General features: G+C 51.5%; 1 protein-coding gene across 1 annotated transcript; it reads left to right on the top strand.

The window, feature by feature from the left end:
• The first annotated feature begins 4,962 nt into the window (after nt 1-4,962).
• Nucleotides 4,963-14,195, top strand: HAS1 (hyaluronan synthase 1). The gene is made up of 5 exons (XM_045532612.1): nt 4,963-5,022; nt 8,508-9,212; nt 10,500-10,725; nt 11,339-11,471; nt 13,200-14,195. Exons 1-5 carry the CDS (start codon nt 5,014-5,016, stop codon nt 13,873-13,875), a joined length of 1,749 nt encoding a protein of 582 aa, XP_045388568.1. The 5' UTR covers nt 4,963-5,013; the 3' UTR covers nt 13,876-14,195.
• Nucleotides 14,196-14,595: the final 400 nt, after the last annotated feature.

The following is a 14,595-nucleotide window of genomic DNA, read 5'->3' as shown; positions in this document are numbered from 1 at the left end:
TGCTGCCCCATGCCACTGCATCTCTCTGGCCAGGAAACCACTCTGCTCAGGCCTCATTTTTCCTGTCTGGAAGACAAGACTCCTCCTCTCTTGCTTCCCTGGGATAGACAGCTGCTGAAAAAGGGAGTCCCACCCTCTCCCTCCCACTCTCTGGTGCTGTTTCTGTTTCCCACCAGGGAAAAGGGCTAGAGAGCGAGTGGAAGACTGGGTGGAGGGTGTCTTCGGCTGGACACAGACAGGGCCCTCCCCCTCGGGCCTTCCCTTCCCTCCTCCCAGCTCCAGCAGTGGTCCTACAGCTTCTCCGGACGTGCCAGCTGGAAGCAGAGGCTGGATGTACAATCATCATCTCTGGGCGGCCTCCCTCCCTCCCTCCCCCGGTTTCAGCAGAATCTTGGAGGCCTAGGTGTTTCCCAGAACACGCGTGTGTGGGAGGAATGGCCCAGTCTAACTCCAAGTCCATTAGGGCTCCGCTGGGAGCATGGCGGCCCAAGCCTTCTGAATTCCTGGAAGTCCAGAGGCAGTCTGCTTCCAGATTTGGGATCTTTCCTGACCCTAAGGTCTTTCTGTCTAAGGTCCCACCTCCCTGGGAGCTTCTCACCCATCCCTCCCAGGACTGGCCACTCTGAGTGGCATCCACAGAGCTGTTGGGCAGGGTTGGCGTGGGGAGTCCCAGCTGCTGGCTCTCTCTCTCCCACATCTCTCCTTTCTTTTCTTTCTTCTTACTCCATTCTCCTCTGCCTCCTCTGACCTTCCTGCTTCTCTCTCTTTCTCCCTATCACCCTCTTCTTGTCCCCCTCCTTTCCTTCCTCTTCTCTTTCTCTCTCCTCTCCATACACCATTCTGAGTCTCTATCCCAGTCTTACTCATTCATTCGATGCCTATTTACTGAGCACCTACCAGGAACCAGGCACTGGGCCTGGCTCCAGGGAAACAGTCATGAACAAAACAGGTAACACCACTGCCTCTGACAAAGGAGACACACATTACACACAAAAAGATGCTAAATGAGCAACTTGTATACTATGTACGAGGGTGATCAATGCTTGGAGAAAACAAAAAAGCAGAGGTGGGTAAAGGGCCCTGGGAATCCAGGGTGGGGAAGGTTTCTCTATTAACAGGGTGGTTGGGTAAGCCAGCTCCCCTCAACCACCCCCTCGCCTCTGTCTCTCAGTATCTGGATTCTCCCAAAGTGCTTCCTTCCCTCCCGACCCGGGACACCCAGCAAAGAAACCATCCACCTGGATGTAGGCATTTAAGGAAACACAGACTTCTTCAAGTTACCTCCCAGGGTCCCCTTACCTCCCTGTTTCCCCAGGAGGAAGTCATCTTTGAGACCAGTACCTGCCTAAGATAGGGCAAAGGGAGGAGCAAAGGTAGGTGGAACCAGCCAAGGTGAAGGGCTCCATGTCTGTGTCCATCTCCTAGCCTCAGGGTTTTCTCCCGCACCTCTGCCCATCCTCAATCACACGTCCCCAGGGGCTGCACCAGTCCCATGGCTTCACCTCCATCCAAGCTCAGACTCAGAGCTCTCTCTAGCCTGGAGAAGACCCTGGGATCTCTGATTCCCTGATATGACCCCACCACCCACTGAGTCGCCCTGGTCAAGAGCACCCCCAGCTCCCGTCTCTCTGTCCAGTTTGTCACTCACTGGGACCCAGAGCTGATCCTGGCCCTCCCCTGCTCACAGCCCTCCCATGGCTCCCCAGTAGCCCGAGGACAAAGTCCTAGCCTCTGACTTCGGTATTCAAAACCCTGAATGTTACACATATTAAATAGTTTGATTTAGCCATTCCACAACATACACATCTAGCAAAACATCATGTTGCACATCCTAAATATATATACTGCTTACTTGTCAATTAAAAATTAAATTTTAGAAATCCCAACATGGGTGGGCACCATTAGGCACCCACCTCCCACTCTCAGGCTTCACCTTCATGCTTCCACAGCATCAATTTGCCCATACTTTCCCGACTGGCCGTGCCATTTCTTGCCTTTCCACCCCCACCCTTACCATGGCTAACTCCTCATTAGTTAGGATCACCTCCTCCAAGAAGCCCTCCCTGACTCTCCAGCTGGTTTGGTGCAACCTCGAACGGGTTTGTGGTCCTCTGTTTACACAGCTGTCTCCTCCATGGGATTGGCATCTCCTCAAGGGCAGGGCCCAGGGCTGAGTCATCTCTGTGTGCCCAACATGGCCCAGCCCAGAGCCCCGTTCACCAGAGGTCAGGAGATGTCCCTAAGATGAATAAATGTTCTTTCCTCGGCCTTTTCTCAATTTTTGCTTTATCTCCACCACACTTCCCTCCTTTCTGTCCTGGTGTTCTGCAAGCCATGCCCTGAGGTTTTCTGATGATGATCAAAATCTTGGGAAGGCCATGTGGACCCAGGGTAGGGACTGGAGATCAGCTGCCATTGGAGTGGAGGGGTCTGGGAGAGGGGACTGCTAGTGGGGGTGCTGGAGGTCTCTGCTTGTGCCCCCATTGCCAGTCCCTGCCTCCTATGGGACGACCTGCTCTATCTCTCCTTGTCTTTAAGTTCTTGTCTTGGCTGCTCCCAGCCTTGGTCATCTCTCCCTGCAAGAAATTCTGGGATTTCAACACTAGACGTTAATAATAATACCAAGAAAAAGAAAAAAAAAAAAAGAAATTCTGGGAGACTGGACATATGGGTATGAGGGAGGAGGGGCTGGGGGCCTGGACCTCTGGGTCCGAGGGAGGAGGGGCTGGGGGCCTGGACTCCTGGGTCCTGGAAGAGGGAACCATTGGGGGTTTAAAGTCCTGGTTTCTTCTTCCTCATCCACACTCTAGTTTTAGAAACCTCTGGTTTTATACAGTTGCTCCACCCGGGCAGGGCGGGGTGGGGGCTGGGCAACCACTTGCCAGGCTTCTAGGCGGAGCCTGGGCTGCCCCCTCCCACCAAGTAGAGGGATCACCCTCCCCTTCTGCTCTGGGCTAACCTCGGATCATCAGATGGTCGGAGGATCCCTCATCCTGACACAGCCAGACACCAGGCGCCCCAGGCGCCCGGCAGCAGCGTCAGGCACCGCCCGGCACGCCCTGGCTGCTGGGCGGGGCGCCCTGGCGGGGGACGCTCCTTCTCTCCCTCCAGCCGGGCTGGGCAAGGGCTTAACCTGGCGCTGCCCCCAAGCCGGCCTCCCCGGGGAACCCCAGGGTGTGAGGACTTGGTGTCCCGCAGAGGAGACTCCAGGACAGGCTGGAAGAGACGGGGCAGCAGAAAGAAAGGAAAACTTAGAGACAGAAAAACAGTCAGAGAGAAATACTGATTGAAGGGGGGGGGGGGTTGATGCACACAGTTGAAGTCTCAGGAGGAGATCGGTAGGGATGTAGAGAGGTAGAAGGAGGACAGAGACAGAGACAGAGACAGAGAGAGAAAAAATGAGAAAGGCAGGAGAGACATTAGAGACACTCAGAGAGAGAGAGTCACAGGACGAGGAAGTCACCAGTCAGGGAGACAGAGAAATTTAGAGAGATGGACACCAACCCAGAAAGAAGCAGGTATAAATGGATGGAGAGAAAGAGAGAGAAGGAAAGAGAGGGAGAGAGAGAGGGAGACAAAGAGGAGCAAGAGACAGGTATAAACAGACAGGAATACAGAGAGATGAGACCCAGACCGACAGATGGACAGACCAGCAGAGTTGGGGAGGCAGAGATAAAATGACAAGGACTCAGAGAGGGACAGAGACCAAGAGAGAGGAGATGGGAATGTACAAAGATAATCAGTTGCAGACACAGGGAGAAACAGCTACCCAGGTGAGAGGTTAGACATTACCAGTTCATAGCAAGAGGAGCTGAGAGAAAGATAGAATTAGATACAGAGAGTTTTTTAGGTTTTTTTTTTTAATCATGGAAAGAAAGGCATGGAAACAATGGCATTTATCACTGATAAATCCCCCAGGGCTGGGGGATCAGATGCCCTGGCTCCAAGATCTCTTTTCCATCCTTACTCTAAGTTTCTGTGGTGGGTCAGACCTCTGACAGAGCCCGTGTGGCTCCCTGGGGGCAGCTGACCAACATCTCTCTAAGTCCACCTGAGTCCCTGAGGACATGAATGTCAGTGCCCCAGCCCTCCGCCCCAGACTCTGGTGTGCACGCATATGCACACACATGCAGACACACACGCACACATGTCGATTAGGCATCTAAGGGACAGACATTCACTCACAGCTCTGGTTTCAGGCAGCTGTGCCTCAAGCCAGTGCACACAGGCACACCCACAGCAAGCACGTGTGTGCATTTTATTCCATCTGCCAGTTGCTGAGACACGTCATCCCTTGGGGACCCAACCCAGAGACTGATTCTGGGGACAGGAGGGGCAAGGCTGTGGGGAGGGGCAATGTGGGGGTGACTGGGGAAGGTGAGAAGGGGGAGGTGAGGAGAGCTGGGGAGGAGGGCAGGAGAGGGAACAGGAGGAGAGAGGAGGAAAGAGAAGTGTGGAGAGAGAGGGATGCAGAGAAATACAGGGTTGGGGAGGTAGAAGGATGGAGAGAAATACAGGGTTGGGGAAGTAGAAGGATGGAGCAAATACAGGGTTGGAGAGGTAGAAGGATGGAGAGAAATACAGGGATGAGGATGAGAGAGATGAGAGAGATGAGGGGAGCCCCCCAAATGCAAGGGAGGTGGAAGAGAAAAATAAGGCGGCAGGCAAGGGGCAAGAGAGAAAGAGAAAGAGAAGGAGAAAGAGGGGAGAGGCTGGGAGAGAAGGGGGAACGGTGGGGGTGGGAGAGACTGGAGGGGTGGGGGCAGGCCTGGGGGCCTGGGAAGGCAGGCTGGTCTGGGTGAGGGGGGCAGGGGGCGGGTCATAGCGGGAAGCGGGTGGAGCTGCCTAGCTTGATTGTGACCTCAGAGCCCCTGGCCCAGCTTAGCCTGACGTCAGCGCCTGCTCCCGCCCCCGCCTGTGCTGGTTTTCAAATGACCCCCCCTCCAGCTCTCCGGCCAGAGACAGACTCGGGGAGCAAGCCGGAGAGGAGAGAGCCCAGCCGGACCCACTGCGATGACACAGGTGTGTGTGAGAACACGGCCATGTGGGGAAACTGCCACCATCTGTGTGACCACGTGTGTCGGGGAACCATGTGTATGTGATTATACCCGTGTGTCTGAGTACTCGGGCTTCCCTCTCTGTGTGGAAGTGGCCATGCCGAGTGCATGTATGTGAGACATGGCATGTCTGTGTTTCTGCACATGTTTATATTGCTGTAAATTCATGTATGTCTGTGTTCCCCAGGAGGGGAAGAGAAAGAAAGAATGAGAGGGCGAGCAAGCCACCGAGAGCTAGTGAGAGAGAAAGACAGGGCTGTATTTGCCTGCGACACGTGGGTCTGGATTTGTTTTATGTGTTCAATAAGTATTAAGTTGAACCAGATGAAATCACCGACATTCAGCCACTCTTGGCTGGCGAAAAATGGCAATTTCATATGGTTCAGCATCATCTTAACTGTTAACTGCTATTTCTTCTGAAATCCTTCTTGTCGGTCTCATTGCCCCAGACATTCGGGGGTGTTTGCGTGTTTGTTACCACATGGGTATCTCTTCATGATGTTGCTTCTTCCTGCTGAGGGGTATGTGTGTGTCTGCAAGTTCACCTGTGTGGCTGTCAGTGGGGGTCGCAGGGTCACAATGTGTGTCGCTCGTCATGTGTGAATACACATGTGAGCGGGTGTGTCTACACATGTGTCCATACATGTGTCTAAGCCTCTTAGATGAACTAAATGTGTGTCCCTGTTGCTGGAATCACAACTTTCTGGACCTCCTCCTGTCACAGTGATCCCCAACATGAACTGGGCCACCCCAGGAAACTTGGGCAGGGCCAGGTGTGAAGCAAAGGGACAGAGAAGGATTCTAGAAGAAAGAATTGTTAATATTGGGCATTTAAAAACTCCATCTCAGCTCTGTCCTATAGACATATGACTTGAACCACAATATACGACTAAAAATTTTCTAGTAGCCATATTTGAAAAAGTAAGAAAAAAAGTGAAATTAATTTTAATACTATATTTTATTTAACCCAATGTGTCAGGCTCAGCACTCTTTTTCTGTAAAAGGTCAGACAGTAAAGTTTTTTTTTTTTTTTGAGACAGAGTCTCACTCTGTTGCCCAGGCTAGAGTGCCACGGCGTTAGCCTAGCTCACAGGAACCTCAAACTCCTGGGCTTAAGCGATCCTCCTGCCTCAGCCTCCTGAGTAGCTGGGACTACAGGCATGCACCACCATGCCCGGCTAATTTTTTCTATGTATTTTTAGTTGCCCAGATAATTTCTGTCAATTTTTTTTAGTAGAGACGGGGTCTCGCTCTTGCTCAGGCTGGTCTCAAACTCCTGAGCTCAAATGATGCACCCGCCTCGGCCTCCCAGAGTGCTAGGATTACAGGCGTGAGCCACCGCGCCTGGCCGACAATAAAGTTTTGAGGCTTTGGGGGCTACATGGTCTCTTTTGAAACTATTCAACTTTGATGCTGTTATGGGGAATCAGCCACAATGTGTAAACAAATGAGTGTGGTTGTGTGCAAATAATGCTTGATTTAAGGATCCTGAAATTTCAATGTAACATAATTTTCATACTCCACAAAATATTTTTCTTTTGGCTTTTTTAAACCACTTAAAAATGTAAAAAAAAATATTCTTAGCTTGCAGGCTGTAGCAGGTCTGAGCATGCCTACCCCTGCTATACATAAATATATGATCTTTTCAATATGTAATCAATACAAAAATATTAATGAAATATTTTACTTTCTTTTCATGGGACTCAGGTTTCAAAATCCAGTGTGTATTTATAGCACATATCACTCAGATGCTACATTTTCATTGGTAACACTTGATCTGTATTTGGATTTTGTAAAATTTGCAGTCGAAAAAGAAGCATCACAGACCCAACTTGTTCTCAAATATATTTAAAAGCTTTCTAATAACTGCATCGAGTATCAGTTTTTAAATTTAATTAATTTAAGTTAAATTAATAAAAATTTAAATTATTAAATTAATTAAAATTAAATAAAACTTAAAATTAATTTTTTTTTCAGACAGAGTCTCACTCTGTTGCCCTGAGTAGAGTGCCGTGGCATCAGTTTAGCTCACAGCAACCTCAAACACCTGGGCTCAAGCAATCCTCCTGCCTCAGCCTCCTGAGTAGCTGGGACTACACGCGCATGCCACCACGCCTGGCTAATTTTTTCTATTTTTAGTAGAGATGGGGTCTTGCTCTTGCTCAGGCTGGTCTCGAAATCCTGAGCTCAAGCAAGCCTCCCAGAGTGCTAGGATTACAGGCATGAGCCACTGCACTGGCCAAAACTTGAAATTCAATTCCTCCAGTTGTACTGGCTGCATTTCAGGTGCTCAGTAGACGCAGGTGACATCTGTATTTGACATTGAAGATCTACATCTTAATGACTCATTTAACTTACAACAAGCCTACAAGGCAGGAATTGGTGACATAGGAGGAAGTGTAGCATAGAGGGGGACACAAGAGCCAGACTGCCTGAGTTTGAGCCCAATTCCTCTACTTACTACCTGAGTGACCTTGGGCAAGAATATTCACCTCTCTGGGCCTCAGTTTCCTCATCTGTAATGGAAGATAGTAACAGTACTTACCTCATAGAGTTGTTGTAGTGTCTGCCATGTGGAAGGTGCTAAATACCCATTTTACAGATGAGAAAACAGAGGCACCCTTTCCCTCTGATTCTCGGCTCTTCCCTCAAAACTTACTGGGCACCTGGCCCAGCACAAGAGCTAGGCAGTAGAAGGGGAGAACCAGGCCATGCCTCTGGGAAGTCAGAGAGGAGATTCCTCCAGCTGTGAGTGGCTGACCTTGTACAAGCCACTCCTCCTGGCTAAGCTGTCCTCAGTTTCGTCATCTATATGGTGGCAGCAAACACCGTCTGTCCCCCCAGGTTCTCCTGGGGAATAAAGCCAGTATATAAGATTATGATTTAGTGACCAGATTACCAGGGTTCAGGTCCAGACTGCTCCTCTCTCCAGGTGTGACCTTGGGCAGGTTGCTGCACCTCTGTGTGACTCAGTTGCCTTATCTGTAAGATGGGCATGATAATAATAGTACCTACCTCACAGGTCTGTTGTGAGGATTAAAATAAGTTAGTTCATCTAAAAGGCTTAAAGCAGCACCTGGTACAGGCCATTTTGTATTGTTCTTTTAGTAAATATTATTATTGCTGTCTCAATATTAAGAAACCTTTGATTCTGAGATGAATTTTTATGCCACTAAGAAAGAAGGGAGAAACACCCCGCTAATTAAACTGTGACACTCCACTGCGTATAATCCTCACGCATTTAAGAGATGTTTACAATGTGGAAAAAGTTATATTAGAAAGGATCAAATCAGACATTAAGCCTAGATAACTGCCCCAATTATTTTCATTCATGAAAATAACTTTGTAGTGCCCAGGGGATGTTTTTGCTTGGGGGAAAAACCCAGAGATCTTCTCAGAGGAGGACCTCAGGACTCATGCCCCTTCCTCTTCTCTGCCGGCTGCCAGCAGGACGTGCCCAAGCCCACCCCAGCAGCCCGCCGCTGCTCTGGCCTGGCCCGGCGGGTGCTCACCATCGCCTTCGCCCTGCTCATCCTGGGCCTCATGACCTGGGCCTACGCCGCCGGCGTGCCGCTGGCCTCCGATCGCTATGGTCTGCTGGCCTTTGGTCTCTACGGGGCCTTCCTCTCGGCGCACCTGGTGGCGCAAAGCCTCTTCGCGTACCTGGAGCACCGGCGGGTGGCGGCAGCCGCGCGGCGGGCGGCGAAGCGGGGGCCCCTGGACGCGGCCACTGCCCGGAGCGTGGCGCTGACCATCTCGGCGTACCAGGAGGACCCGGCGTACCTGCGCCAGTGCCTGGCGTCCGCCCGCGCCCTGCTGTACCCGCGCGCGCGGCTGCGCGTCCTCATGGTGGTGGACGGCAACCGCGCCGAGGACCTCTACATGGTCGACATGTTCCGCGAGGTCTTCGCCGACGAGGACCCCGCCACCTACGTGTGGGACGGCAACTACCACCAGCCCTGGGAACCTGCGGCGGCGGGCGCAGTGGGCGCCGGCGCCTACCGGGAGGTGGAGGCCGAGGATCCGGGGCGGCTGGCGGTGGAGGCGCTGGTGAGGGCGCACCGGTGCGTGTGCGTGGCGCAGCGCTGGGGCGGCAAGCGCGAGGTCATGTACACCGCCTTCAAGGCGCTCGGCGACTCGGTGGACTACGTGCAGGTGAGCGGAAGGCGCCCTTACCCCACTCGTGACCCTAACACCCCGAACCCCACTTTCCTGGGGCCTGTCGTTCAATGTAGAGATTCGAATAGATCTCTTCCTTTCTTTGTGCATTCGTCAATTGAATGGAAAGATTATTTCCTTCACTCTTTCATTCATATATCCATCTGTCCATCCGATATGGAGATCATTCCTTCATTTATTCCTTCATTTATCCATTCAATGTAGTCATTCCTGCCTTCCTTTCTTCATTGCCCACCCATGCAAGGCAGACTGCTCCACTCATTTATTCCTTTATCCATCCATTCAATATAGAATTAAGTGCTCTTTCTTCCTTTCTTCATTCATGCAATGCAGAAATTCTTTCCTTCACTCATTCATTCATATATCCTTCTGTCCTTCCAATATGGAGATCATTTGCTCATTTATTCATTTATCCATTAAATATAGAGATTGGTTTTCCTCCTTCTTTCCTTCCTTCCATATTGAGATTCTTCTGTTCATCCATTCAACCATCTATCTATTCAATATAGAGATTCATTTCTTCATTTAATTGTTCATTCTTGCATTCATCCATTCAGTGTAGAGATTCATTCACTAATGTATTATATTAGATTTCTATTGCTGCATAACAAATTACAGTACATGTGGCAGCTTGAAACAAAACACATTTATTATCTCATAGTTTCTATGGGCCAGGAGTACAGGCACAGATTAACTGGGTCCTCTGTTCATGGTATCTCCAGGCTGCAATCAAGGTGTCAGCTGGAACTGGGTCTTATCTAAGGCTCAGGGATCCTCTTCCAAGCTCACGTGTTTGTTGGCAGAATTCATTTTCTTGCAGCTATAGAACTCATGGTAGCTTGCCTCCTCCAGGCCAGCAAGAGAGAGTCTCTGACTTCTAGACCATTTTAAAAGGGTTCACCTGATTAGGTCAGGCCCACCTGAGATAATCTCCTTTAGATTAATTTATAGTCGACAGATTTGGGACCTTAGTTACATTGCAAAACCCACTCCCCATTTCCATATAATCATGGGAATTGCAGCCCATAACTTTTGCCATATTCTATTGGTTACGAGCAAGTTACAGGTTCTGCTCACACACCAAAGGAGGGTATTATACAAGGGTGTGGGTCTTAGAGTTCATCGTAAAATGTGATTAGATATTGGAAATGGCTAAGTTTGGTTGCAGAGCACCCCAGCTGCCCCCCACCCGGTGGCACCCTCCCCCCCAAGCACCACCCCATGCAGGGGTCTGGCCTGATCCCTGCCCTTCCCACCTCACAGGTCTGTGACTCGGACACAAGGCTGGACCCCATGGCACTGCTGGAGCTGGTGCGGGTGCTGGATGAGGACCCCCGGGTAGGGGCTGTCGGGGGGGACGTGCGGATCCTTAACCCTCTGGACTCCTGGGTCAGCTTCCTAAGCAGCCTGCGGTACTGGGTAGCCTTCAATGTGGAGCGGGCTTGTCAGAGCTACTTCCACTGTGTGTCCTGCATCAGCGGCCCCCTAGGTGAGCAGGGGCAGGGCTCGGGAGGGCCATGGTTGGGGCAGGGATGGAGAAGGGAAGCCAGAGCTGGAGGGGGCTAAGGATGTGATTGTTGTTGGTGACAAAGATGGGGCTGGGGCAGGAATTAGGGATGGGATAAGAATGCAGTTTGGCAGTGAGGGTGTTGTTTGGGCTGGGGCTGGGTTTGGTGTGGGGACTGGGATTGCAGGAAGGATACAGATGGGAATTGGGGCTGGGGCCAGGGAAGGATTCGGGGAAGGGGATGGGGTGGGCTTGGAATCAAGGACAGGATTGGGGCCAGGTTTGAGGTTGGACATGGGTTTTTGGATGCGGATGAGTAGGGAACGGGGCTGAGAATGGATATGGGATTGGGGGTTAGGTTGGGGTAGGTTTGCAGCCACAGTGGGCGTAGCTCAGTGACAGGCAAGCTGGAATGGGTATGGGGTTGAGGACAGGATTGGGGCTGGAGTTGTGGTTGGAGATAGGGCTGAGATTGGGACTGCAATGATTAAGGATGGGGTTGGAATTGGAGATGGGGCTTGGGCTGGAGACAGCATTGGGGATGGTGTTAGTGACAGTAGAAACTGATGCTTTTACACATTACTCCTCCCTGCAGGCCTATACAGGAACAACCTTCTGCAGCAGTTTCTTGAGGCCTGGTACAACCAGAAGTTCCTGGGCACCCACTGTACTTTTGGGGATGACCGGCACCTCACCAACCGCATGCTCAGCATGGGTTACGCTACCAAGTAAGCTAAGGGGACCAGGTGGTGGGGTATGTGTGGAGGCCAATGAGTATCCCAGGAAATGTGTGTGTGTTTGCGTGCAGGTTTGTGTGTGTTCAAAATTTTCCAAACCCAAACTAACTCACAGGACAATGGCCTCTACCAACTGAGACATTAGAGCAGACAGGAAGATACTAGAAAGGGAAGAGGGGGCATTTGCTTTTAGCCAGTGGACTTTACCAAGTGAGATATTAGGAGACAGTGGAAGATACCATAAGAGACAGGAGTGGCATTTGCATTGAACCATGTGGCCCAATGGACTTTACCAAATGATGCAAGGGTGAAGGTGGGGAATTCCACCTAGAAGATACAACGTGAGAAGGGGTGAGGCTCCACTGTGGAGACATGGAGGCCAAGGCAGCACAGATCACTCCATGTAGGAGTGAGGTGAGGTGGGAAGGGCAAGAGATAAATAGGGTGGGATCTAACTAGTGAGAAAGCCACCGAGAAAGAATCAAGTGAGAGAGGAGGGGAGCATCTAAACTCTGGTAAATGTTTCAGGAGAAGAGAAGTCATTCAATGAGACTGGGGGAGGGGGTGAGCTAGACCAAGTGAAGTTTATGGGAGAGTGATTTCTAATACAAAGCCAGACCCAGTGAGATCTTGGGATATACCGAGGGAACCCATGCATTCATTAACTTGACAGATATTCATTTAGTGCCTACAGTGTTTTAAGCTCTGGGGATGCAGCAGTAGACAAAAGGGACACAAATTCATGCTCACACTGATTGGGGAGATAGATAATAAATAAGATAAATAAGTAGAACATACAGTATATTAATGAAATGTGCTGTGGAGATAGATAAATCCAGGAAGGGGGATAGGAAGTTTTGAGGTAGGGAAAACGTTAAATGGAGTGCCTTGGGGTAGGATAGGGATGGGGGCTGGGAACAGTGTGGCTGGAGCAATGAGCCTGGGAGTCGGGTAGTGTTAGGAGGAGGACAGAGAGTTAACAGAGGGTCCACCCGTGAAAGGTTTATAGGATACGGGAAGGACTTTGGATGAAGATGAGGGAGCCACGGGAGGGTTTTAAGCAGAGAAGTGACATGTAACAGGATCCCCCGGGCAGCTGTTTTGAGTACAGGCAAGGTCGGAAGCAGGCTGGCCATTGAGGATGCCAGATGACACAGGGGAAGGAGACTGGACACAGTCAAGTAATGCCAGGGATTCCTTGGCTGGAAACCGTGCAGGGGTTGATGAATGATGATGTCTGCCCTGACACAGGAAGGGGCCGAGGGTTCCCTTGAGCAGCTCTAATACATGGACTATCCCAGGCAGCAGCCACGCCTGACTTGCTCCTCACTGTAGAGCCTGCCAATAACAGTAAACATAGTAGTATTAGTAATATATTAGTGATAGTATTAGTAATAGGTGTCAGTAACCTCAATGATCTTAGTAATGGCAATAGTAATGGTATTAGTCATAGTAAAAATAATAGTAGCTGACATATATTGGGTAAGTAAAATCTACTGGTCCTAAGCATTTGGGATTTAATCCTCATTCAGTCCTCACAACGTCCTTATTAGATAGCAATCATTATTGATCCCATTTTACATATGAGAAAACTGAGGCCCAGAGAGGTTAAAAAACTTGCCCCCAGTGGCAATCCACAGTGGTCATGTCTGGTTTCAGAATCCTGCGTGGGCCCCAAGGAGAGTCACGCTGATGCCTTCATTTCTGCCACCTGTCCAGGTACACCTCCAGGTCCCGCTGCTACTCGGAGACGCCGTCGTCCTTCCTGCGCTGGCTGAGCCAGCAGACGCGCTGGTCCAAGTCGTACTTCCGCGAGTGGCTGTACAACGCGCTGTGGTGGCACCGGCATCATGCATGGATGACCTACGAGGCGGTGGTCTCGGGCCTCTTCCCTTTCTTCGTGGCGGCCACTGTGCTGCGGCTCTTCTATGCCGGCCGCCCGTGGGCGCTGCTCTGGGTGCTCCTGTGCGTGCAGGGCGTGGCGCTGGCCAAGGCGGCCTTCGCGGCCTGGCTGCGGGGCTGCCTGCGCATGGTGCTGCTGTCGCTCTACGCGCCCCTCTACATGTGCGGCCTCCTGCCGGCCAAGTTCCTGGCGCTGGTCACCATGAACCAGAGCGGCTGGGGCACGTCGGGCCGGCGGAAGCTGGCCGCTAACTATGTCCCTCTGCTGCCGCTGGCCCTCTGGGCTCTGCTGCTGCTCGGGGGCCTGGTTCGCAGCGTGGCCCAAGAGGCCAGGGCCGATTGGAGCGGCCCCTCCCGGGCTGCCGAGGCCTACCACCTGGCCGCAGGGGCCGGCGCCTACGTGGGCTACTGGGTGGTCATGTTGACGCTCTACTGGGTGGGCGTGCGGAGGCTCTGCCGGCGGCGGGCGGGGGGCTACCGCGTCCAGGTGTGAGTCCCGCCTCGCAGGTACTTGCTCAAGGGTCTTACAGGGGAGGCCAGAGGAGACCTGTGGGGCCCCAGGAGCCATGAACTCGCTGGGTGGTTGTCTGGGCCTCAGTTTCCCTCCTCTGTGAAGTGAGGGGGGGGTCGACCCAAGATTCTTCAGTCTGGACTATTGGGGCTGGGACTTCTGGGTCTCTGGGGAGGGGTATTTATTGGTCAGGGTGTGGGTTTTAGGGGCAGAGGGGAAAGGGCCCCGCTTTCTCCCTGTTCTTATTGAACCTCCATTTGTACTGTGTGATTAGAATATAATAAAGAATTTTATTTATTTTCTCTGAGCCTCCCACCTTTTTGAGAACGGAAGGGGCTGCATGACTGAGAATTGAAGACTCTTGGCTCAGTCCAGGGTGCTAGCTGTTGGAACCTGGACAAGACGCCCTCCTTCCTCAGAACCTCAGTTCTTTCTCTGGAAAATAGGGATTATTAATCGCATGGGTCAAGGCTGTTGTGAGGGTTAAATTATTTAACTCATTCACAGATACTTATGGAGCACCAACTACCTGTTGGACACTGCCAGGCTCTGTGGATGGTGCTTTCGTTCTGGTCCATCCACTCAGAGGCCTAACTCACCCCTTCTCTCCTCAAACGTTGCCCCCCACCCCCACCCCAGCCTCACTCTGAGCTGTCTTTCTCCCTCACAGAGAAAATAGAGGTTACAATAAGGGTCCCCATT

Source organism: Lemur catta, chromosome 19 (genome assembly GCF_020740605.2).
Source record: "Lemur catta isolate mLemCat1 chromosome 19, mLemCat1.pri, whole genome shotgun sequence".
NCBI lineage: Eukaryota > Metazoa > Chordata > Mammalia > Primates > Lemuridae > Lemur > Lemur catta.
The sequence above is the reverse complement of the archived record's forward strand: the minus strand, read 5'-3'. Positions and strand labels throughout refer to the sequence as shown.